The following is a 26505-nucleotide window of genomic DNA, read 5'->3' on the forward strand; positions in this document are numbered from 1 at the left end:
TTCTTAATTAAACAGTCCAAAATCATATTACACAATTATACAAACAGTATCATACTCACTCATTCATTTTATACAACAAACAGATGTAAACCTCATATCTGAGGTTATTATATAAACAGCGGTATGGTAATGTAGTCCCACAGTCTCTCATGAGTTTCCCACATGGTTACCAATGGGCATGTTAATAGCTGGACTCTCCACCGATCTTTTATACTTTTGCAGGAACATGAAATATGTTCGTACCTCAAGTTCTGTGAGGTGGGAGAAAATTCCTTTGTCCTGAAAGTTTACCCTCTGTCTAATACTATTGGGCCATGAGGAGATTCTCAGGAATTTACGACGTCTCTCTGTGACCACAGCATGGGTTGAAGGGGCAGGGAAAGGCATAGAGAGGGGGATGGGGTTTGCAATACCCAAGCAGGCGACGTCATGACACTATGATAAAACAATTTTGATGATAAACGACTTGCATTATGTTAAATATGCAATATGTGTTGAGAGATATAGAAAAACATGTACATTTTTTAGACACTTCATATCCATGGAAAATGCCGTCCATATCACCACAAACCTAGTAACAGGTAACATTGACAGTTGACTGGCGTTTTTTTCAGGTTAACATTTTGCCGGAAACTATTTCTGTTTTGCAACAACATATACTATAACTTTGGATGAAACACTAAAACCTTAATTGCTTCCTCTACATACATATACAGCAGTCAACGTGAAATGTAATTTCTTGAATGTAAATAAATGCAGAGAGGACCACGCGTACTAACTCGCTGTTCATTTCCCTGGAGATAAAATTCTATAAAAGGAAATACTCAATAATACTGTAGCACATTCAGAATGAAAAAATGCACTGTAAAGGTGAGACTCTGAAGATGTTGCACATTCCAAACAACTTATTTTGGTTTTAATGAAGGAGTGCATCTTCGTCGCACAGGAAACATTGGACTTTCTCTACAGTGGCACGTTTCTGCAATGCGTGTTTGATTTGACTCCAGTCGCTAGTCACATATCAAGACGTACATAACCTAATACTCCTTATGCTATTGTAATTAAGCATATCTTACCTTAAGGTAAGTCCTAGGGTAATCTTAAACCTTTCTTTGTAGGCACAATGAAATCACATAAATCTTTTCTATTTTTTACTTCTAGTTTATTTGGTAAATCTTTTCTTAACTCTTCTTGAACTGCACTGTTGGTTAAGAGCTTGTAAGTAAGCATTTCACGGTAAGGTCTACACATTCGGCGCATGTGACAAATAAAGTTTGATTTGATTTAATATGCTATATCACTGCTCAACATCCAAATAGCCACATATTAAAGCAATAACACTGGTTCTATGATTGAATTCTTGCTCCGGATGAGTGACGTCATTGGCTGTCACATAAAAATAACAACACAAACTAAACATGTCATCCCACTGATAAATGGATGTGACTGAAGCAGAGAGAGCACTCGATTGGTATGCCAGGGCCTCATTGTTAATTGTCTACGGTTGTGTCAATTGTCTGCTGCTGAGATTGCCCTGCTTCCATCCACCAAACTTCCCCCATGGATTGGACAAGCTTTTGTGCGCCACTTAATTTTCAATCAGATCCAATCCCTACTCGGTTGCAGAGCAGCAGGAGGGAGTAGACGGGGGTCATACGTTATCCAGAGGCCTAATGAGAAACCTTCAGTCAAAGCACGGCTGTCATTTTTTATCCTGTTCTTCCTAGTAGATAAGAGCGAGAGAGGGAGCGCTGTGCAGATAGAGGCTGTCCATTTCCACATGTACTCATTAAGCTGAGGCCAACTCAAAAGAGCCTAGCAGGTGGGGGGGGGGGGGGATTTCTTCTCAAGGGTGTCATTTGAAAACAATCAATGCTGCTAGGCATGCCTAAATCCAAACCCCGGGTGCTAATTTTCCGTCTATCAACCTAATCTGGCATTTGCAACTTCACTAAAGTATTTTCAAGAAGCCTGTACAGGCCTGGATGTCTGTTTCTTGTCTTGCCATAACATAAGTGTGACATCAGTGTGACATTATACGGGGGGCTCTACTGGGTCTATGGTCCATGTCTGTCAGTCACTGATAGCTTGATTTAATTGGAAGGAAGTAAAGTTGGTTAATTTCATTTCCAGTGGTGTAAAAGATAGTAGGGGTCATGTTAGATTTATTTGGTCCATACAGTGATCAGGTATTAAGACTTTATTTTATAGAAATGGCAGAACCTGAATTTGTCTACATTTACATTGACACGACCAAAGACTAAAACAATTAGAGTGTTACTGAAGTGATTGGAAATCACGATTACACTTATGAAAATATTTATGCCTAATGAAAGTATTTATGCCCAATAACACAAGGTAAATTGAAAACAGCGTCTGCATGGGCTGAACAAAAATAATAATTACATGTTTTATAATATACCACTTAGGCACATTCCATTTGACCACTAATAAACCCCAATCATTTGATATGATCTATTTCCCACCATTTACACTGTGACAATAGTATCCGCTGCAATGAACAAATCCTCTGCAGCCATTTGCCGCCAAGACCGATGCGGGCAATAATGTGGAAGAAAGACAAATGTTGTCAACATTATCTTTGTCCTGACAGGGAACAGAGTAATGGAACAGCAGGAAGTGGTGAGAAGTACAGTAACAACTGCTGTAATACTTCTGCAATACTTCTGCAATAATGCTGTAATATTGCTGTAATGCTGCTGCAATACTCCTGCAATATTGCTGTAATACTGCTGTAAAGTATTTTTAGAGAGAAAAACTACGTTTTCAAGGGACTATGAATATTTTTTAAAGGAGAGGGCTGGACTTTAACTGGACCAACAGTTCTAGGAGCGGTGCCTCTGCTGCTCACATTCAATAAGAAATTGATTACAAATCAGTCACCGTAAAAAACTGTCTGGCCACGGACAAAGAGCAGCTAAAAGAGAAGAATGAAAAAAGAAAAATTTCCTGTCCGAGAGCCTTTTTCCTTTGGCTCATGTTGATCTTGTATTGATTCAGCCTACGTTGGTAAAATATCACAATCCCACTTGTGGATGGTCGTTGACGGAGGCTGGATTTGCAGATGGCTGGGATGGAGGGTTGACCAGACATGACACATGAGAGAAGCTGATTAGAGCATCAGACAACAAGGGACAGATATCATTGATCCAAATGTCTTTGTCTGATTGGGATGAAAGGCCTGTCTGATTGGAGCCCTTTGTGTATACAGTGGGGAGAACAAGTATTTGATACACTGCCGATTTTGCAGGTTTTCCTACTTACAAAGCATGTAGAGGTCTGTAATTTTTATCATAGGTACACTTCAACTATGAGAGACGGAATCTAAAACAAAAATCCAGAAAATCACATTGTATGATTTTTAAGTAATTAATTTGCATTTTATTGCATGACATAAGTATTTGATACATCAGAAAAGCAGAACTTAATATTTGGTACAGAAACCTTTGTTTGCAATTACAGAGATCATACGTTTCCTGTAGTTCTTGACTAGGTTTGCACACACTGCAGCAGGGATTTTGGCCCACTCCTCCTTACAGATCTTCTCCAGATCCTTCAGGTTTCGGGGCTGTCGCTGGGCAATACGGACTTTCAGCTCCCTCCAAAGATTTTCTATTGGGTTCAGGTCTGGAGACTGGCTAGGCCACTCCAGGACCTTGAGATGCTTCTTACGGAGCCACTCCTTAGTTGCCATGGCTGTGTGCTTCGTGTCGTTGTCATGCTGGAAGACCCAGCCACGACCCATCTTCAATGCTCTTACTGAGGGAAGGAGGTTGTTGGCCAAGATCTCGCGATACATGGCCCCATCCATCCTCCCCTCAATACGGTGCAGTCGTCCTGTCCCCTTTGCAGAAAAGCATCCCCAAAGAATGATGTTTCCACCTCCATGCTTCACGGTTGGGATGGTGTTCTTGGGGTTGTACTCATACTTCTTCTTCCTCCAAACACGGCGAGTGGAGTTAGACCAAAAAGCTCTATTTTTGTCTCATCAGACCACATGACCTTCTCCCATTCCTCCTCTGGATCATCCAGATGGTCATTGGCAAACTTCAGACAGGCCTGGACATGCACTGGCTTAAGCAGGGGGACCTTGCGTGCGCTGCAGGATTTTAATCCATGACGGCGTAGTGTGTTACTAATGGTTTTCTTTGAGACTGTGGTCTCAGCTCTCTTCAGGTCATTGACCAGGTCCTGCCGTGTAGTTCTGGGCTGATCCCTCTTCTTCCTCATGATCATTGATGCCCCACGAGGTGAAATCTTGCATGGAGCCCCAGACTGAGGGTGATTGACCGTCATCTTGAACTTCTTCCATTTTCTAATAATTGCGCCAACAGTTGTTTCCTTCTCACCAAGCTGCTTGCCTATTGTCCTGTAGCCCATCCCAGCCTTGTGCAGGTCTACAATTTTATCCCTGATGTCCTTACACAGCTCTCTGGTCTTGGCCATTGTGGAGGTTGGAATCTGTTTGATTGAGTGTGTGGACAGGTGTCTTTTATACAGGTAACGAGTTCAAACAGGTGCAGTTAATACAGGTAATGAGTGGAGAACAGGAGGGCTTCTTAAAGAAAAACTAACAGGTCTGTGAGAGCCGGAATTCTTACTGGTTGGTAGGTGATCAAATACTTATGTCATGCAATAAAATGCAAATAAATTATTTAAAAATCATACAATGGGATTTTCTGGATTTTTGTTTTAGATTCCGTCTCTCACAGTTGAAGTGTACCTATGATAAAAATTACAGACCTCTACATGCTTTGTAAGTAGGAAAACCTGCAAAATCGGCAGTGTATCAAATACTTGTTCTCCCCACTGTACATGCAGAAAGGGCCCTACCCTGACTGAACTGCCTCAGACTCATCTAAGGGAAGTGATGAGAAATTATGGAAGGTTTCTATGATTCGCTAGTTTGTTCTGCAAAATATACAAATATGTCCCATCTTTGACTATATTGTTCTTTCAATTCAAAAAATCTAAAACTGTAAACATGAGTTTGACATTTACTGTATTAATATTTTCCTGTATAGCTTATCATGTAGTGTAACCGGTGTAAATTGGCTAGCTAGTTAGTGGTGCACGCTAGAAGCATTTCAATTGGTGACGTCACTTGCTCTAAGACCTTGAAGTAGTTGTTTCCCTTGCTCTGCATTGGCTGAGGCTTTTGTGAAGCGATAGACAAAGATGCTTTGTGGGAGGCAGTTTTCGATGTTTTCAGAAGGTCCCATGTTCGAGCCCAGGTTGAGGCAAGAAGAGGGAAGGATGCAACACTGTTACATTGATGTTGTTGACCCGGATCACTCAGTTGGGCTCTGCCCAGCTGCTGGGTTTGCTGCTGCGAAGAAGGAGGTCAAACTGACTCTATACACACACACACTGGACTGTACCCACACACTCACACTGACACCCAAACATACGCCCACACACACATAACATGCATACTGATGCCACACACACACACACTTTCACACTTACCACATACGCTGCTGCTACTGTCTATTATCTATCCTGTTGCCTAGTAACTTTACCCCTATCTACAATGCCTTCTGAAAGTATTCAGACCCCTTGACCTTTTCCACATTTTGCTAAAATACAGACTTATTCTAAAATGTATTAAATTGTTAATCAATCCACACACAATACCCTATAATGACAAAGCAAAACTGTTATTTTGACTTTTTTGCTGATTTATAAAAAATAAAAACAGAAATACCTTATTTACATAAGTATTCAGACCTTTTGCTAAGAGGCTCGAAATTTGGCTACCGGGGTGCATAAGAGAAAAAAGATAAATAACAATATGCGGATGAGGTAGTTGGGTGTGCTATTTACAGATTGGCTGTGTACAGGTACAGTGATCAGTAAGCTGCTCTGATAGCTGATGCTTAAAGTTAGAGAGAGATATATGTCTCCAGCTTCAGTGATTTTTGCAATTCGTTCCAGTCATTTGCAGCAGAGAACTGTAAGGAAAGGTGGCCAAAGGAAGTGTTGGCTTTGGGGATGACCAGTGAAATATACCTGCTGGAGCGTGTGCTACGGGTGGGTGTTGCTATGGTGACCAGTGAGCTGAGATAAGGCGGGGCTTTACCTAGCAAAGACTTATAGATGACCTGGAGCCAAGGAGTTTGGCGACGAATATGTAGCGAGGGCCAGCCAACGAGAGCATACAGGTCGCAGTAAAGTACATCACTGGGGATAAGCTGCCTGCCATCCAGGATCTCTACACCAGGCGGTGTCAGAGGAAGGCCCTAAAAATGGTCAAAGACCCCAGCCACCCCAGTCATAGACTGTTCTCTCTACTACCGCATGGCAAGCGGCACCGGAGTGCCAAGTCTAGGACAAAAAGGCTTCTCAGCAGTTTTTAACCCCAAACCATAAGACTCCTGAACAGGTAATCAAATGGCTACCCGGACTATTTGCATTGTGTGCCCCCCCCCATCCCCTCTTTTACGCTGCTGCTACTCTCTGTTTATCATGTATGCATAGTCACTTTAACTATACATTCATGTACATACTACCTCAATTGGCCCGACCAACCAGTGCCCCCGCACATTGGCTAACCGGGCTATCTGCATTGTGTCCCGCCACCCGCCACCCACCACCCGCTAACCCCTCTTTTACGCTACTGCTACTCTCTGTTCATCATATATGCATAGTCACTTTAACCATATCTACATGTACATACTACCTCATTAAGCCTGACTAACTGGTGCCTGCATGTAGCCTCAATACTGTTATTGCCTCGCTACTGTATATAGCCTCGCTACTGTTATTTTTCACTGTCTTTTTACTGTTGTATTTATTTCTTTACTTACCTATTGTTCACCTAATACCTTTTGTTGCACTGTTGGTTAGAGCCTGTAAGTAAGCATTTCACTGTAAGTTCTATACCTGTTGTATTCGGCGCACGTGACAAATAAACTTTGATTTGATTTGATTCAGTGGTGGGTAGTATATGGGGCTTTGGTGACAAACCTGATGACACTGTGATAGACTACATCCAGTTTGCTGAGTAGAGTGTTGGATTTCTGGAGAGACCTGAAAATAGCTGTGCAGCGAAGATCCCCATCCAACCTGACAGAGCTTGAGAGGATCTGTAGAGAAGAATGGTAGAAACTCCCCAAATACAAGCTTATAGCGTCATACCCAAGAAGAGTCGAGGCTGTAATCACTGCCAAAGCTGCTTTAACAAAGTACTGAGTAAAGGGTCTGAATACTTATGTTTTTTGTTGTTGTTTTTTTGCAAACATTATTATTATGGGGTATTGTGTGTAGATTGATGAGGGAAGAAAAAATGTTTTTAATAAACTTTATAATAAGGCTGTAAAGTAACAAAATGTGGAAAAAGTTAAGGGTCTGAATACTTTCCGAATGCACTTTAGTCCAATCAATTGAATTGACCACAGGTAGACTCCAATCAAGTTGTAGAAACATCTCAAGGACGATCAATGGAAACAGGATGCACCTGAGCTCAATTTCGAGTCTCATAGCAAAGGGTCTGAATACTTATGTAAATAAGTCTTTTTTTTAATTCCTTTTTTTTTGTTGCTGTTTTTGTTTTGTCATTATTGGGTATTGTTTGTAGATTGCTGAGGATTTTTATTTATTTAATACATTTTAGAATAAGGCTGCAACATAACAAAATGTGTAAAAAGTCAAGGGGTGTGAATACATTCCGAAGGCACTGTATATGTACATATTGTATCTACCTCAATTACCTCGTACCCCTGCACATCGACTCAGTACTGGTACTCTCTGTATATAGTCCCCGCCGTCAGACTTGCCCCCCCACATCGTCTGGTTGATTATGAGGTAAGCTACGAGTAAAGGCAGACTCCACACACAACACACCACTCCAACGAGGGACCACAAGCAGAGGGCACTGTGAGTGGAATTAATTACTCTCATAACAAGACCAGCAGCAGCTACCCTCCTGTACAAGATGAAAGAGAAGCCCATTCTTCTTCCAGAACAGTTGTAACGTGCCTGAAGCTGATTGGAGAAGAAACTGAGAAGTTGACACAGGAGATACTGGAGCTATCAGAAGAGCTGAATTCATCAGCTTCAATGGGTCTCCAACAGTTCAAGTCACTACCTAGTGAGGATGGAGCCTCACCTTCATCAATGGCCAACTCACCGGCCCCCCAGAGCAGGCGCACCTTGACTAGAGATGACTGCAGTCATCATCAAAGTCAGCGTGAGCGTGCACAGCTGGTGACAACCAGAGATGATAAACTGCAGTCACAAAGGCAGTGTGATAAGATAGAGCAGCTCATTGAAAACCTTGGGATCAGAGGGCTCTCCTTCTCAGACCAGTCATCCTCACCGTCATCATAAACTCAGTCAAACTCAGTCACTCAGTCACAGGATCACCAACGTCAGCACTCACCTAACCGCTGCGGTCAGCCTACATCTGACTGTCGCCGACGTGACTACTCACCTGACCACTGTGACTACTCACTTGACCGCTGCGGTCAGCCTACACCTGATTGCCGTCGTAAAGCCCGCACCTGACTGTCGCCGCTGCGACTACTCACCTGACCGAAGCCGACGCAAGTACTCACCTGACCGCAGCTGCCGCGACTACTCACCTGACCGTTGTCATCACCCCTCACCTGACCATCGCCACTGAGACTACTCGCCTGACCGTCGCCGCCGGGCCTACTCACCTGATCATCATCTGCACTCACCTGTCCGCTACCGCACACCTTCTCCACCCAGCCGGGAGAGCGTCTACCATGGACCAACTCCTACCATCCCCAACTTCAAGACCCACAAGAGTTTTCAAGGCTGAAGGTGGCCCTCAACAATGTACTGCCTGTAGATGCAACAGGGTACTTCAAGTTTCAGATATTGGTGTACCACCTGAAGTTGGAAGAGGCTTTGCTAATTGTCGACTCCTACAGCAACAGCAGGTACCATACAGTGCCACCATGGAGTCCCTGACAGAGCTGTATGGTCAGCCCCACCAACTTGCCCTCCAACGCATCGCAGGTTTAATGGATGGCACCAACATCAAGAGTGGTGACACCAAGATTCGCTCTGAAGGTGCGTGCCTTGGTTGGCATGTTCGATCAGCTAGGGAGTAATGGACAGACAGAACTGAGGTGTGGCTCACATGTCTCCTGCCTCTTAGCTAAGTTACCACACGACCTAAGAGCCAGCTTCAAGAGATGTGTGAACCCCATCTAGACACCCATTCCAACCCTCCTTCACCTGGCTCGAGTGGCTCGAGTACGAGGTGAGAGTGCAAGTAGACGGCACGCAGTTCAGTAGCGACCAAAGCACAGACCACCCTAGCTCACGCAAGATCAGTGTAAAGACAAATCCTTCCCCAAGACCACCACCATCCTCCACAGAGGTGAGCAGAGAAAGGACGAAGTCGAAGTCTCTGCACAGAACCAGTCTCCGGAGGAAAGGTCACAGGAGGAGCCAAAGAAGCATTGTCTGTTCTACAACACCACGCAGAATTACATGAATCAATGCACCAACTTTCAGCTCCTTTCCAATGATTAGAAAGAATCCTGGATCAAAACAAATGAAAGATGTTAGAAGTGTGGACGTGAACACGAAGCAGCTCAGTGTACTCTCAAGGCTAAGTGCAAGAAGTGCGAGAAGAAGCATCTTGAAAGAATACAAAGAATGCTAGCACAAACGCTATGAAGACCGCCAGCACAAAGGCGTCAACAGAGAGCATTTGCCTGGTGAGCTCCACTGCAGAGACCCTCTATGTTGATCAACCTTCCGACAGCAGCAAGGTGCTGCTGAAGATGAGTTGAGTCATCTTGCGGAGCGGCAACAAGTCACTTGACATGTACGCCCTGTTGGATGATGGGTTGGAGCGCACTATACTTCTACACGAAGCAGCAGAGCAGCTAGGACTCCAAGGATATCCTGAGGACTTTGTACGGTGCGTCAAGATATCCGAGTCGTCCATGGAGATTCTGTGTCATTTTCTGTGGCCTTTGTTACTGAACTAAACAGGTCCTTTGACATCCACAGAGCCTTCACAGTTGAAGAGTTGGGCCTTGCACCGCATACCTACTCGGTCGAAGCCCTTCAGAAAAGATATTGGCACCTAAAAGGCCTACCCCTTCAACTGCTGGATCAGACGCAGCCGTTACTGCTCATCAAATCAGACTATACCCATCTAATGGCGCAGCCGTTACTGCTCACCCGACAGAGCCAGTGCGTTTGGGTCCCCCTGGTGGACCTGCTGCCATCAAGACTCAGCTTGGATGGACCCTTTAAGGTCCTTCAAAGTTCCTGCAGCAAAAGTCTTTCTCCACAACAGTGTCTTCATACATCCCTTGTCTCTCCATCTGCAGTGCTCTTCTGCCATGTAGAGAAGCTCTGGCAGTTGGATACAATACCGTACCGGAATGAGAAGCTCGTCACACGGTCCAGACAAGATGTAGAAGCCATGCATCTTCTAGAGGAGAAGACAGTCAGGGTCGAAGTGGACGGGGTTCAAAGGTACCCCACTCCCCTTTTGTAGAAGAAGAACCTTCCTCCCTTGGAAGCTCCGAAGGAGGCAGTACTGGCACATCTGCGAGAGACAGAGAAGTGTCTGTCCAAGGATCCAGAGAAAGTAGCAGTGTACAACGCAGAGGTTCACAAGTTAAGAAGGTATCCGCAGTAGCAGTCGAAGAGTACCAAGGTTTGTACATTCCCCATCATATGGTCAATCACAATGGGAAAAACAGAGTCGTCTTCAACTGTTCCTTCAACTAAAGGAGCAAGAGCTTGAACGAACAACTCTTTCCCGGACCGACCTTGGGAGCTACTCTGCTTGGAGTCCTTCTCCGTTTCCGGGAACACTCTGTGGCCATCAGCAGTGACATAAAGGGGATGTTCCATCAAGTCCGCCTGCTAACCGAAGACCAGCCTCTTCTCCGGTTTCTGTGGCGAGACCTAAATCGTGATGATCACGCTGATGTCTATGAGTGGTAGGTTCTTCCCTTTGGGATGACATGTAGCCCCTGCTGCACCACATTTGCCCTTCAGAAGCATGTGTTCGACCACAGTGAGCCCGAAGAAGAAGTGCGCTTTTCTGTAGAACGCTGTTTCTATGTAGACAACTGTCTACAAAGCCTCCCTGCGGATGAAGCCAAGAAACTGGTGGACAAGCTGAAGCACCTTCTTGCTGAGGGAGGATTCGATCTACGCCAGTGGGCCAGCAACCTTCCAGCAGTCATCGAACACCTACCTCAAGAGTCCAGGTCGGAGAACAGTGAGCTGTGGTTCACCCAGGATGGCGTGGAACTCCAAGAGTACACCCTTGGATTACGATGGCAATGTCTGTCTGACACGCTTGGCTACAATCAAGGTCACATGGAGAAAGTTGAACCCACCATGCGCAACATATATCGTATTCTTGCCAGCCAATACGATCCACTAGGCTTCATCATCCTATACACCACACGGGCCAAGGTTGTGGTCCAGAGGCTCTGGAATAAGAAAAGAGGGTGGGATGACCCAAACCTACCTGAATATCTCCTCCAAGTGTGGCTTATTTGGGAGAATGAACTTCCACATCTGTCTCAGGTTACACTACCAAGGTGTTATGTCAGCCCCGACATGGATCTCCCAACCAGCACAAGAAGTGTTCACATCTTCAGTGATCCCTCAGAACGTACGTATGGTGCCGTCGCGTACCTACGTACTGAAAACACCAATGGACAGATCCAAGTGGCATTCCTTGCAGCAAGATCAAGAGTGGCCCCGAAACGACAACAGTCGATGCCAAGACTCGAGCTCTGCGCTGCACTCACTGGTGCCCAGCTGGCCGTGGTCATCAGAAAAGAACTCACCCTGGAAATCCATGAGGTCACCTACTGGTCGGATTCTACAACAGTCTTAACCTGGCTCCAGTCGGACTCCTGCAGGTACAAAGTATTTATAGGCACAAGAGTCGCAGACATACAGGAGCTCATGGATCCCCAGGCCTGGTGTAACGTGAGAAACAGAGAGGAACCCGGCTGACGATATCACACGCAGCAAGATGCTGTCTCAGCTTTCAGAACATAACCGTTGGAGTCAAGGTCCACCATTCCTGTGGCAGGCCCAGTCATCCTGGCAGAGAAGACCAGGCCAAGTACCTCTTGACGAAGCAGAGGAGCTGCGGAAGCCTACCTTCTGTGGACTCCTGTCAGCGGACACCAAGTCTTCTCTCCCTGGTGTTGCCCAGTTCAACATTTTCCAGGAGCTGGTGAAAGCTACCGTGCTTTTGCTACATGGGTCGGCCAGTAGTGCCAACAGCCCTTCAGCCGACAATTTCAAACAAGCAGAACTCAAAGTATTCAGACATGCTCAGTCTGAGAGCTTCCCAGAAGACCGCTCCCTACTAGAGGCAGACAAGCCAATCCCTCCGAGCAGCCGTCTGGTGATGCTGGCCCCAGAGTATGACAACAACACCGGACTGATTTGTGTTGGAGGTTGCCTTCAAAGGTGTGACCAGCTGGGCCCTGACGTTCTTAACCAAGTGGTTCTGGATCCAGGTCATCCGCTCACCAGGTTGCTGATCAGGGAATATGATGAGCAGCTGAGGCACCTGGGCCCAGAGAAGGTGTTTGCCGAGCTACATTGAAGGTTCTGGATTCTGAGAGGGAGAGCAGCCATTCGCCGTTTTCAGCTTGGCTGCACCGAATGCAGGAAGTGGTGAGGCCAGCCAGATGTGCCTAGGATGGCTGACTTGCCTCCAGCCCGACTACGGCTCTACAAGCCCACATTTTATTCTACAGGCGTGGATTGCTTTGGACCGTATATCATCAAGATTGGCCGAAGAAATGAAAAGAGATGGGGAATCATCTTTAAGTGCATGACCACCCGGGCTGTACATGTGGATCTACAGACGAATATGGATTCCAGTTTGTTCCTAATGAGGTTGAGACACTTTATCGCTCGAAGAGGAAAGCCCTTTGAGACCCTGTACAATCTAGGAACAAATTTCAAGGGAGGGAAGCAAGAGCTTCAGGAGGCCTTCATGACTCTCCACCCACAGCTCCAGGAACAGTTAGCCAGTCAGAAGATTCACTTCGCCTTCAACCCACTAAGTGCACAACACTTTGGAGGATGCTGGGAGAGAGAGGTCAGATCCATCAAGATTGCCCTGCAAACCGCCATTGGTGCGTAGACCATCTCCGAACTGGAACTGTCAAGTCAGTTATCCCTGGAGCAGATGGGAAAGTGAGGACAGCAGAGATCCAAGTCAAGGACAAAACCTACGTCAGGTCTGTTGCTCGACTCATCAAGCTGCCCGCCCTTCCTCAAGAAGCTATTGACCCTTAGCTGGCTTGTCTGTTGAAGAAAATATGTACAACACATTTGGGGGCGGCTGTAAAAACGGCCAGCTCATCTCCTTTCCAAGACCCCAACTTTCTTTGGTTTTCCTATAGGAATAGGCAGCCTTAGGGTAATAGCCTACCAGGCAAGGCCTCAGGCAGTCTGTAGTTTCTATTCTGATGATCAACCTGTTTTTCGCTCCTGCTTATTTTACCTCCTTAGAATAAATAGCTTTTCTGATGTTATTGTGCATGCAGCTAAATAATAACAATTATTATCAGAGAGAGTGGTGTTGTATGTGTGTGTGTGTGTGTGGATCTTCATTAAATCCTTGAACTGGAACTACTGCTTCCTTGTGTTCTGAACCACCCTGTGGTGGTTACTAATGGCCTAAAAAAGTTTTTTCTATCCCTTTTTATTGGTCCTTCGAATTCATAAACAACCCATATTTTTCAGGTTATGACACCTACACAAGAGTGTCAAAACTCACAAAACCTACCACAAGAGGCAAAACATTCAATTACACCATAGCCTACTTGTCAACAATATTTTTATGTTATACATATCTTTTTTTTCTTGACCATATTGAATTATCATTGTAATTACGCACACATTGATGTCAGACATGCACCTACCCTAATGCTCTGTTGCTGATGACTGGAATTAATGCAGGGACAGATTTCAGGAGCAGGGCAAAGCACCCTCTTTTTGACTGATGACTGATGACTGATGTAAGAGCATGTACGTGATAGGCCTATCTGACTTATATGATTATGATGGTCATTATGCTTCCAGACAGTGTCATAAAGTGTATTTTCTTACTCCAAGTAAAGTGATACAGGATGGACATAATGCTTCATGACAGGATCATAAAGTGTATTTTCTTACTCCAAGTAAAGTGATACAGGATGGACATAATGCTCCATGACAGGATCATAAAGTGTATTTTCTACAAGTTATTTAAAATGTGATGAAAAAAAACTTGACTGTAAAGAATTGACTACAACAACAACAAAGAAACAACATTTCAAACAAAAGGAAACTTCTTGGCAGGAATTGTTTGAATTTTTTATAATTGTGGGTTTTGACACTTTAATGTAGTTGTTATAACCAGCCATAAAATAACACAATTTATGCCACAACAGGTGTAAATATATGGGTCATGACAGTGTTATGACAAGTTATGTCAGCTGTTATGACATATTATGACATGGTTATGACCGTGTTATGACACCAGGTGACAAGTTACCATTTATTTATATCTTATCTTTCTCTCTGCATTGTTGGAAAAGGACACGTAACTAAGCATTTCACTGTTAGTCTATACCTGTTGTCTACGAAGCATGTCAGAAATACCATTTGGAAAAAAGGGGGTGAGTGTAGGGACGGAAGCAATACTGTTACAGAAGATTATTATAGTGTGACAATTGGCTTGCAGCAGTTCACTTGCACAGAAACCATGTAATTGTGTATCCTGCAAAATTAAAGGCAATCTAATGTTTCTCTCATGAATATTATTATACGACATAGCTTTGACCTTTCTTTCATGCCCCTGGTGTGTCCCATTGATCTCTCTTTCTTTCCAAAGTGTGACCTTGTTTACTTCCCTTCACTGATTCTAAAGGAAATGCCTGGTATAAGAAATATGGTGGAAACCAGTGGAGGCTGCTGAGGGGAGCACGGCTCATAATAATGGCTGGAATGGAGCAAATGGAATGGCATCATACACATGGAAACCATGTGTTTGATGTATTTGATACCATTCCACTCAATCTTCTCCAGCCATTACCATGAGCCCTTCCCCAATAAAGGTGCCACCAACTTCCTGTGGTGAAAATGTTTTCATATTTGTGGGAAGTAGTGAACAAGTGCACACTTCAGGAAAAAGGTGATATTATTGGGACCTACACCATGGTCTACGCCACCTAGAGAGCTCTAAAAGCAATAAGCCAACTCCTTACCATGTACGGAAAATACATGGTGTCTTTGCACAATCAATGTTCCAGAGCATCTTAAAGTCTCTAGGGAAGTCTGAGCATTGGTGTGTACAGTATTACCACCTGCCCATTATATAAACAAGCAATGCTTTGCATCAACTGAGAAACTAATAGAGATACAAGAAGTAGCTACATTATGTTGTATCAGGTTCATAATGTGAGAGATGGCTCCGTGACTGTACAAAATCCTTACTTCTAACAACAAACAAACATTCTGTGCAAGACAGGCATTTCTGAGAACTGCAATGAGGCAGGATCTCTGGTGGCTTCTCCAAAGCTCTAATCTAGAGCATAAAGAAGATAAAACTCATATCCTGCGACTACAAGTGTAGCATCTTATTTTGATCACTCTTTTGTTGCTGAGAATGTTTACATGAATTCACTGAAAACCCACACTAACATACGGTAATATTAACCGTAATGCACTTTTTATGTATCCTACTTTCGGCCAGCTAACAAACCTTAAAATCTTGTTGTTGTAGGATTATTTTGCTGTGACAATATAGGTCAAATTAAGATCCTACATCTGTACTTTGCTCCTGCATAAAGTTCCATGACAGCAATTTTATGAAGCTATGAGTTGTAATTCTTACCTTTGTAGAAGCATTCCTCGCTGTGCATGATGGTTATCCTCTGTGCACCCAGACAGGAGGCCCGGTGGAGCTCACAGTGGTTCTGGTACAGCTTCCCGTCCGAGCCACACACTGCCTTGTAGTGTGGTTTACAGCGGTCCAGACAGATGCACTCCCCTTGACTGCTCTCATGGTTGACCACACAGTGACGCCCCAGGCCACAGTACTTGTGCTCACAAGGACTCTGGAAGCCATTGTTATGGCCTAAAAACCCTGCAAGGAAAGCCAAAGTAAAGACATGTTCATATCATAAAAAAGAACAATAAACGAGTAATAGTATGACCGTTAGACTTTAAAAGGCCTAAAGTAGCTCTAGGTTTTACGAGAGCTTAGAAACCTTCAAATCAGAAACTAGAAGAGTACGAGGACGATAATCAGAGTTTTAAAAGCTTTTGGAGTTCACTTATAGTAACTATCAGGTTTAATACAAGTATTTACTATATTCCTTGAGGCAAATATTTGTGTTTTATATTATTTTGTACTACTTTCCAGGCAGAGTGAGTATCGTGTGGTCAACATGCCAACCTTCATGAGCAGGAAGTATTCTTGACAAGGCAAGGAGCAGTCACTACGATAACCTCTGAACCGTATCAAATGTATTGGCTCTGTAATGGCAGGTTGCTCTCTCTTGGATCTCCTATCTACCAGTTCCATTGCCCTATGGAATCGCCCTCAAGAGGAAAAAGAAAATGGCCACCAATGCTGGAAAAACAATCCCACTGAGAATAATGATGTTCACTGAAACAATATACTGAACTGGGAACATTCACCCAGTAAGCATAATTTATCTGCTGGAGCTCTAATGATGTTGTTTTGGGGTTGTATATTGCCATGATCATCAGGGCACCATTCCACCACGTCTGAATAGGGTAAAAACATTGCGCATAAAGTAACAAGAAAAATGTGCAACTTTGACTCTAGTTTGAGCGCTGTCGTACTATATACAAACCCCACCACTATTTAGAAATTCTACCATTTATCTGACAATCAATCCACAGCTGCAGTGAGCTATATAATATGAATTATAAACTCGGTGGTTCGAGACCTGAATGCTGATTGGCTGGAAGCCGTGGTATATCAGCTGCATACAATGGGTATGACAAACATGTATTTTTACTGTTCTAATTACGTTGGTAACCAGTTTATAATAGCAATAAGGCACCTCTGGGGTTTTTGGTAAATGGCCAATATACCACAGTTAAGGGCTGTATCTAGGCATTCCGTGTTGCATCGTGCATAAGAACAGCCTTTAGCCATGGTATATTGGCCATATACCACACCCCCTCAGGCCTTATTGCTTAAATATACATTAGGACCAAAGTATAAACAAGGAGATGCATTACTGTTCTCTGTAATCATCTGAGCTCTCCACAGCTTTCCTATTGACCACTAAATATTGAGTGGTGCATCACGATGGTACGATGCCTCAGGGCCTCAGATGTCTTCTTTACAATGGCCAATTCATCTGCAGCACGAGGTGCACATGGTGTTCTAACCCACTATAGAGGGAAATAAAAACCATCTACTGTCATTGGTCAGCGAGGCAAACCGTTGGCAGGGAACCTGAATACAGTAACAAACAAACAAACGACTTGACTGGTAAAGAGGCTTCGTCACAGTGGTAGCGACTCCCCGTGGGTGTATTAGCCCCTATCTGTCAGGGAGGATTAAACAATACAAGTGTGTACATTTGAGCCAATCAATGGCTTTGGTTTGCTGGGGTTTATTAATCTCCCTTGGTGCGGTGGCATAATGATTATTCAATGGGTTTTGTGTTGCACAGCGAGGTGCCCAAACGCCACGGACAGGGTCAGAGAAGGGCAGAGGGAGTTGTTAATTGGTATGCACGCCCAATCTCTGGGTGATCCAGTGACATCAAAGACAAATGACTAATTCCATGCAATGATTAGTTTATTGATGACTCGACGTTTCAAAAAGAAAGGCATGCAGAGGGGGGCAGAGGGAGGGAGTATACGATTTGGGGCGATGGTTAGAGTTACCGCATTTCTAATTGTAGTTGGCTCTACCAAATGAAGAAAAAAAAAATATATATATATATATACAGTATATACACACACACACTACCGGTCAAAAGTTTTAGAACACTATTCTTTATTTTACTATGTTCTACATTGTAGAATAATAGTGAAGATATCAAAACTATGAAATAACACGTTTTTATTTATTTTTTATTTCACCTTTATTTAAACAGGTATATATGGAATCATGTAGTAAGCATTTTATATTTGAGATTCTTCAAATAGCCACCCTTTGCCTTTTTTGGTTACAACATGATTCCATATGTATTATTTCATAGTTCTGATGTCTTCACTATTATTCTACAATGTAGAAAATAGTCAAAATAAAGAAAAACCCTTGAATGAGAAGGTGTGTCCAAACATTTGACTGGTACTGTATATAAAATATTTGGAACTTTCACTTTGAAAATGGTCATTAATTATTCATAACTGTATTGTATAGCAATGAGGATGATTGTCAGAAAGACAGATAGACAGATACATTTGCATAGTTGAAAGGATAGTTTATATACAAACTTCACAGCTCACAAAGCAATTTCAGTATGGGGAATTGCCTTGATTTGAATGAAACAGCAAGATGTCAAGTAAACAAGATGCTGAACAAGGGAAAAGGAAGTCATTCTCACTGGGATACAGTTGGTACTAGATTTATTCAGCCCTGTGCTTAATCTGAAGGTCCCAACATATGTTGACCCCAGTGTACATCACTTGAAGGGCAACGTCCTGCTATGCATTCATAATGAGATGCAGATCATGTTTAATTCTGGACTCAGCAGACATGACCAGAATGACATTGCAGGGGTTCAAAGACAATAGCATTTAGGATGGAAATCTCAATACTGTGCCTGTGCACAACTCCTCGCATCATGCTCTGAGAAATCAATATGATACATAAATATCAAGTGCCTTGTGTCTACCAGAAACATTTACCTCTTAGGCTTGTGCCAACGTACTCTCTTTGTAATGCATTTCTGAATCTGAAGCCTTCAAACACATCACAAAGCTGAATCTAACTGAACCACTCTCATTCACATTCATAAGCATGCCCCCAAAGTATGCTATTTACAGCACTAGCCTTCAGATATACAATGCGTCTTTTTTTCCAATTGCCATCTTAATTTTTTTCAAAAACCCTGGATGCAAGTCCCGGCCCATCTGAGGTTTTACATAACAGCGGCTCTGAGTCCTTGGGGAGTGTAGTAAACAACCGTTTGGAAGCTCTCATCTCAGCTCAGCTCAGCTCATCTCACCACCGTGAGTTAAGATGCCCCAGAAGACCCACGTGCAAGAACAAAAGGATGCAAGTCTGAATAAACAGCACACTAAACAATGCAAAAAGTCTACATGACATGACGCACAACACAACTTGCTCGCTACCCGTCACCCCACTTGGATTAGTTCCTTGAAAGTTACACCAGTAACATATTGTGTTACCACAGTCCATGGAGAAGCGACATATGTAGAAACCAGAAAAGCGTCTGCACTCGAGGAAAAGCATTAGCATTAACGATAGCAAGAGAAACTATGTATTTTTAGTAGCCTACCTGTTGTCATGGAAAACAAATAGTAATATATTCATGGTGGCAGGCCCGTGTCATTTAACCTGCTATCTCTCAATCCCTAACAATTGGAATTCATTCCTCCACACTGACAAAATGAAAACCTGCTTGTCAGGAGTGTCTTAGGCAGAGAGAAGCCTGATGAGGTCTCGCCAGTGTCACTATTAACCATTTGTGGCATTTTTCTATTGAGAAAGACTTTAACATTAACACCCAAGAAAGGACCGCCTGCTCAGAAATGATAAGAAGATTGTCAAATGTGTTCGTGTGCCGCTGTATTGCAGAGCATATGACTATAAGGGTAAACTAAGTACAGTAGATAGCTTCCATCTCACAAATCTCTTTTAACCGCCAGGTATTTAACAGAGGCAATTCAGTTGAAGAGCGTTGTTCAAGGTTTGATCTGATTTAGCATCTCTCTTGACACTGGACGGTTTCCTCAGTGAAACTATTGCAAAGTGCAATCCATTGTGTTGTCTACCATGGACCTGAAAATGAATATAACAAAACAAGTGTATGTTTGTACAATATGGAGTTTTACAATATGGAAGAGAGTGTTGGGGAAGATGGAAAAATAGCCTAGCCCACTGTAGATACTGTTTTAGATACATATGAATGAATTCCTGTTAAGCATGGGTTTACCTGTAGTATTATACAACTGTTGTTTGTGTTTATGGACTAAATGGAAATAATTGGACAATTATAGTGAATTTCTATGTTTAAATGCTCTATGATCAAGAGATAATTGGTTAGATTACACAAAACTGTATGCTACAGGCAGTGCCAGTGGTCTCACATTCCCATAGGAAAGCAAAACACAAGAAGAGATCTCTTTTTCCCCTTTGTTTCTCCTAGACACAAACTGTCTCTCTTTAACACCAAAATGAGATTACATTTTTTTTTATATTTGCTCAGGAGGAACAACACATACAAGCTCATATTTGTCTGCCTGCTAATAGTTACCATAGACTTACATGCATTTTTCTAACGATAGTTAACAATTGCGCTAACTCTAGATAGCAACTTCCTTCAGACTGTATGCAAAGAAATAAAAATAGTGTCCACGAATTCATCTAACTCTGGGGAAAATCCTGAAGTATCCCTTTAACAACTGCCAGTGCCAATATGTATAGGCTAGTTCCTTAGATAAACGTGTACAATACTGTACATGAGCAGCCAAACTAACGGGACTAAGGGAAACTCAGGTGATTGTGAGGGAAAAGTAGGTAGAGAGGAGGAGCAGACAGCCTTTTTTACACATTATTAATATTGAAGCATAGAGGTGTTTTATGGAGACATTGTCACGACCGTCGTCTAGGTGGAAATGACCGGAGCAAGGTGCAGCGTGGTGAGCGTACGTTTTATTTTATTTAGAATGTTGCCAACAAAACAAGAAACAAAGAAACGACCGTGAAGCTTACTAGGGCTATAGCGCCACTAACAAAGTCAACTACCCACAAACACCAAAGGAAAATAGGCTGCCTAAGTATGATTCCCAATCAGAGACAACGATAGACAGCTGTCCCTGATTGAGAAGCATACCCGGCCAAAACATTGAAACAGAAAACATAGAAATAAAGAAACTAGAATGCCCACCCTAGTCACACCCTGGCCTAACCAAAATAGAGAATAAAAGCCTCTCTATGGCCAGGGCGTGACAGACATAAAAAAATGATTGTACTCAAAATCGTTGTACTGGTATTTTTGAAAGATATGACAACCTTGTGTAATCAAATCAAATCAAATTGTACAGGTGTAGACCTTACAGTGAAATGCTTAATTAAAAGCTCTTAACCAACAATGCAGTATTAAGAAAATCCCCAAAAATTATAGTAAGAGATAAGAATAGCAAATAATTAAAGAGCAGCAGTAAACAACAATTGTGGGGCTATATACAGGGGGTACCGGAACAGAGTCAATGTCAATGTGCCGGGGCAACGGTGTCGTGGTAATTGAGGTAATATGTAAATGTTGGTAGAGTTATTAAAGTGACTATGCATAGATAATAACAGAGAGTAGCAGCAGCGTTCCAGAGGGGGGGCAATGCAAATAGTCTGGGTAGACATTTGATTACCTGTTCAGGAGTCTTACGGCTAGGGGGTAGTATCTATTTAGGAACCTCTTGGATCTAGACTTGGCACTCCGATACCTCTTGACATGCGGTAGTAGAGAGAACAGGCTATGACTAGGGCGGCTGGAGTCTTTGACAAGCTTGGCCCCGGTGATGTACTGGGCTGTACGCACTACCCTCTGTAGTGCCTTGCGGTCGGAGGCCGAGCAGTTGCCATACCAGGCAGAGATGTAACCAGTCAGGATGCTCTCGATGGTGCAGCTGAATAACCTTTTGAGGATCTGAGGACCCAGGCCAAATATTTTAGGTTTAGGTTTTGTCGTGCCCTCTTCACGACTGTCTTGGTGTGCTTGGACCATGATAGTTTGTTGGTGATGTGGACGCCAAGTAACTTGAAGCTCTCAACCTGCTCCACTACAGCCCCGTCAATGCGAATGGAGGCGTACTCGGTCCTCCTTTTCCTGTAGTCCACAATCATCTCCTTTGTCTTGATCACGTTGAGGGAGAGGTTGTTGTCCTTGCACCACACGGTCAGGTCTCTGACCTCCTCTCTATAGGCTGTGTTGAGGATCAGCGTGTTGAGGATCAGCGTGGCAAATGTGTTGTCCAGGATCCAGTTGCAGAGGGAGGTGTTTAGTCCCAGGGTCCTTAGCTAAGTGATGAGCTTTGAGGGCACTATGGTGTTGAACGCTGAGCTGTAGTCAATGAATAGCATTCTCACATAGGTGTTCCTTTTGTCCAGGTGTGAGAGTGCAGTGTGGAGTGCAATAGAGATTGCATCATCTGTGGATCGGTTGGTGCGGAATGCAAATTGGAGTGGGTCTAGGGTTTCTGGTGTTGATGTGAGCTATGACCAGCCTTTCAAAGTATTTCATGGCTACAGAAGTGAGTGCTACGGGTCGGTAGTCATTTAGGCAGGTTACCTTAGTGTTCTTGGGCACAGGGACTATGGTGGTCTACTTGAAACATGTTGGTATTACAGACTCAGATAGGGAGAGGTTGAAAATGTCAGTGACTGTGATCACACAGTCGTACGGAACAGCTGATACTCTCATGCATGTTTCAGTGTTACTTGACTCGAAGCGAGCATAGAGGTTATTTAGCTCGTCTGGTAGGCTCGTGCCCCTGGGCAGCTCTCAACTGTGCTTCCCTTTGTAGTCTGTAATAGTTTGCAAGCCCTGCCACATCCGACGAGTGTCGGAGCCGGTGTAGGACGATTCGATCTTAGTCCTGTATTGACGCTTTGCCTGTTTGATGGTTCGTCGCAGGGCATAGAGGGATTTCTTATAAGCTTCCAGGTTAGAGTCCCTCTCCTTGAAAGCGGCAGCTCTACCCTTTAGCTCAGTGCGAATGTTACCTGTAATCCATGGCTTCTGGTTGAGGTATGTACTTACAGTCACTGTGGGGACGACATCCTCGATGCACTTATTGATGAAGCCAGTGACTGATGTGGTGTACTCCTCAATGCCATCGGAAGAATCCCAGATCATATTCCAGTCTGTGCTAGCAAAGCAGTCCTGTAGTTTAGCATCTGCTTCATCTGACCACTTTTTTATAGACCGAGTCACTAGTGCTTCCTGCTTACATTTTGTCTTGTAAGCAGGAATCAGGAGGATAGAAATATGGTCAGATTTGCCTAATGGAGGGTGAGGGAGAGCTTTGTACCCGTCTCTGTGTGTGGAGTAAAGGTGGTCTAGAATTTTTTTCCTCTGGTTGCACATTTAACATGCTGATAGAAATTAGGTAAAACTGATTTAAGTTTCCCTGCATTAAAGTCCCTGGCTACTAGGAGCGCAGCCTCTGGATGAGCGTTTTCCTGTTTGCTTATGGCGGTATACAGCTCATTGAGTGCAGTTTTACTGCCAGCATTGGTCTGTGGTGGTATGTAGACAGCTACGAAAAATACAGATGAAAACTCTTTTGATAAATAGTGTGGTGTACAGCTTATCATGAGATACTCTACCTCAGGTGAGCAAAACCGTTAGACTTCTTTAGATATCGTGCACCAGCGTTTGTTCACCAAAATTAATAGGCACCCGTCCCGTGTCTTACCAGAGAATGCTGTTCTGTCCTGCCGATGGAGTGTATACAGTGTCTTGTGAAAGTATTCACCCCCTTGGCATTTTTCATATTTTGTTGCCTAAGAACCTGGAATTAAAATAGGTTTTTGGGGGGTTTGTATCAATTGATTTACACAACATGCCTACCACTTTGAAGATGCAAAATATTTTTTATTGTGAAACAAGAAATAAGTGTAACGAACGTCGTCGGGTAATACCTTTTAATAAATACAAATACTTGAACAAAAAGAACAACAAAACGACAAACGAACAGTCCTGCAAGGTGCAATACACAAAACAGAAAACAACTACCCACCAACACAGGTGGGAACAGGCTACCTAAGTATGGTTCTCAATCAGAGACAACGATTGACAGCTGCCTCTGATTGGGAACCATACCAGGCCAAACACATAGAAATACAACACACAGAACAAAACATAGAATGCCCACCCCAACTCACGCCCTGACCAACCAAAATAGAGACATAAAAAGGATCTCTAAGGTCAGGGCGTGACAGTACAGGGCATTTCACCGCGGTGGCGGCTCTGGTGCGGGACGTAGACCCCGCTCCACCTCTGGCTTGGCCCACTTAAGTGGCGCCTCTAGAGCGGGGACCCTCGCCACCGACCCCGGACTGGGGACCCTAGCAGCGGGCCCCAGACAGGAGGGTGAATCTGGCAGCTCCGGACAGGAGGGAGACTCTGGCAGCTCCGGACAGGAGGGAGACTCTGGCAGCTCCGGACAGGAGGGAGACTCTGGCAGCTCCGGACAGGAGGGAGACTCTGGCTGCTCCAGACAGGAGGGAGACTCTGGCAGCTCCGGACAGGAGGGAGACTCTGGCAGTTCCGGACAGGAGGGAGACTCTGGCAGCTCCGAAATGAAACCCGTCGCTGGAGGCTCCGGACTAGAGGGCGTCGCTGGAGGCTCCGGACTAGAGGGCGTTGCTGGAGGCTCTGGACTAGAGGGCGACGCTGGAGGCTCTGGACTAGAGTGCGACGCTGGAGGCTCCGGACTAGAGGGCATCGCTGGAGGCTCCGGACTGATGGGCGTCGCTGAACGCCTCGTGCTATGGATCATCACTGGAGGCTTCGTGCCATGGATCATCACTGGAGGCTTCGTGCCATGGATCACCACTGGGGCTTCGTGCCATGGATCATCACTGGAGGCTTCGTGCCATGGATCATCACTGGAGGCTTCGTGCCATAGATCATCACTGGAGGCTTCGTGCCATGGATCACCACTGGAGGCTTCGTGCCATGGATCATCACTGGAGGCTTCGTGCCATGGATCATCACTGGAGGCTTCGTGCCATGGATCATCACTGGAGGCTTCGTGCAATGGTTCATCACTGGAGGCTTCGTGCCATGAATCACCACTGGAGGCTTCTTGCCATGGATCATCACTGGAGGCTTCTTGCCATGGATCATCACTGGAGTGGAGAGACACAGGAGGCCTGGCTCTGGGAGAAGGCACAGGACTCACCAGGCTGGGGAGACATGCAGGAGCTTTAGGGCTTAGCACAGGCACAGAACTCACCAGGCTGGGGAGACATGCAGGAGGCCTTGTCCTTGGCCGAGGCACCGGATGCACTGGGCCGTGGAGGCGCACTGGAGGTCTTGAGCCACGAGCCTGCACAACCTGTCCTGGCTAGATACCCCCTGTAGCCCGGCAAGTGCGGAGAGTTGGAACAGGCCGCACTGGGCTGTGCTGGCGAACCGGGGACTCCGTACGTAGGGCTGGTGCCGTATAACCCGGGCCGAGGAGACGCACTGGAGACCAGATGCGCTGAGCCGGCATCATCCCTCCTGGCTCGATGCCCACTCTAGCCCGGCCGATTCGAGGAGCTTCGATGTAACGCACCGGGCTATGCGTGCGCACTGGGGACATCGTGCACTCCCCCGCATAACACGGTGCCTGCCCAGTCACTCTCTCGCCACGGTAAGCCCGGGGAGTTGGCTCAGGTCTCCTACCTGAGTCCGCCAATCTACCCGTGTGCACCCCCCAAAATAATTCTGGGGCTGCCTCTCGTGCACGTTATCTCGAGCCAATTCCTCGTAGTAACGCCGCTCCGCTCTAGCTGCCTCCAGCTCCTCTTTCGGACGGCGATACTCTCCCGGCTGTGCCCAGGGTCCCTTGCCGTCCAATATTTCCTCCCATGTCCAGGAGTCCATTACACGCTGCTTGGTCCTTTGGTAGTGAGTAGTTCTGTAACGAACATCGCCGGGAGAAGGAGCAGACCAAGGTGCAACGTGGTAAGTATTCATAATACCTTTTAATAAATACGAATACTTGAATAAAAAGAACAACAAAACAAAATACCTGGTCCCGTGTGGCTCAGTTGGTAGAGCATGGCGCTTGCAACGCCAGGGTTGTGGGTTCATTCCCCACGGGGGGACCAGGATGAATATGTATGAACTTTCCAATTTGTAAGTCGCTCTGGATAAGAGCGTCAGCTAAATGACTTAAAATGTAAAATGTACCTAAGTATGGTTCTCAATCAGAGACAACGATTGACAGCTGCCTCTGATTGGGAACCATACCAGGCCAAACACATAAAAATACAACACACAGAACAAAACATAGAATGCCCACCCCAACTCACCAAAATAGAGACATAAAAAGGATCTCTAAGGTCAGGGCGTGACAATAAGACAAAAAAACAGAAAACTTGAGCGTGCCTAACTATTCACCCCCCCGAGCCAATACTTTGTAGAGCCACCTTTTGCAGCAATTACAGCTGCATGTCTCTTGCGGTATGTCTATAAGCTTGGCACATCTAGCCACTGGGATTTTTGTCCATTCTTCAAGGCAAAACTGCTCCAGCTCCTTCAAGTTGGATGGGTTCCG

General features: G+C 44.7%; 1 protein-coding gene and 1 long non-coding RNA gene across 4 annotated transcripts in view; one reads left to right on the forward strand and one right to left on the reverse strand.

The window, feature by feature from the left end:
• The window catches only part of LOC139574467 (uncharacterized), a 436827-nt gene that overhangs the window by 320697 nt on the left and 89625 nt on the right, over positions 1-26505 (forward strand). The window lies entirely within an intron of this gene.
• fstl5 (follistatin-like 5) overlaps positions 1-26505 on the reverse strand; it is a 227331-nt gene that overhangs the window by 138328 nt on the left and 62498 nt on the right. For 2 of the 3 annotated variants that reach the window (XM_071399063.1, XM_071399064.1), the window contains exon 4: positions 15890-16141. In XM_071399063.1, the coding sequence (XP_071255164.1) occupies positions 15890-16141 (252 nt within the window). Of the gene's footprint in view, positions 1-15889; positions 16142-19511; positions 19694-26505 lie in introns of those variants that run through there. The other variant, XM_071399065.1, reaches the window with a different exon arrangement.

Source organism: Salvelinus alpinus, chromosome 4 (genome assembly GCF_045679555.1).
Source record: "Salvelinus alpinus chromosome 4, SLU_Salpinus.1, whole genome shotgun sequence".
In the NCBI taxonomy this organism is placed as follows: domain Eukaryota; kingdom Metazoa; phylum Chordata; class Actinopteri; order Salmoniformes; family Salmonidae; genus Salvelinus; species Salvelinus alpinus.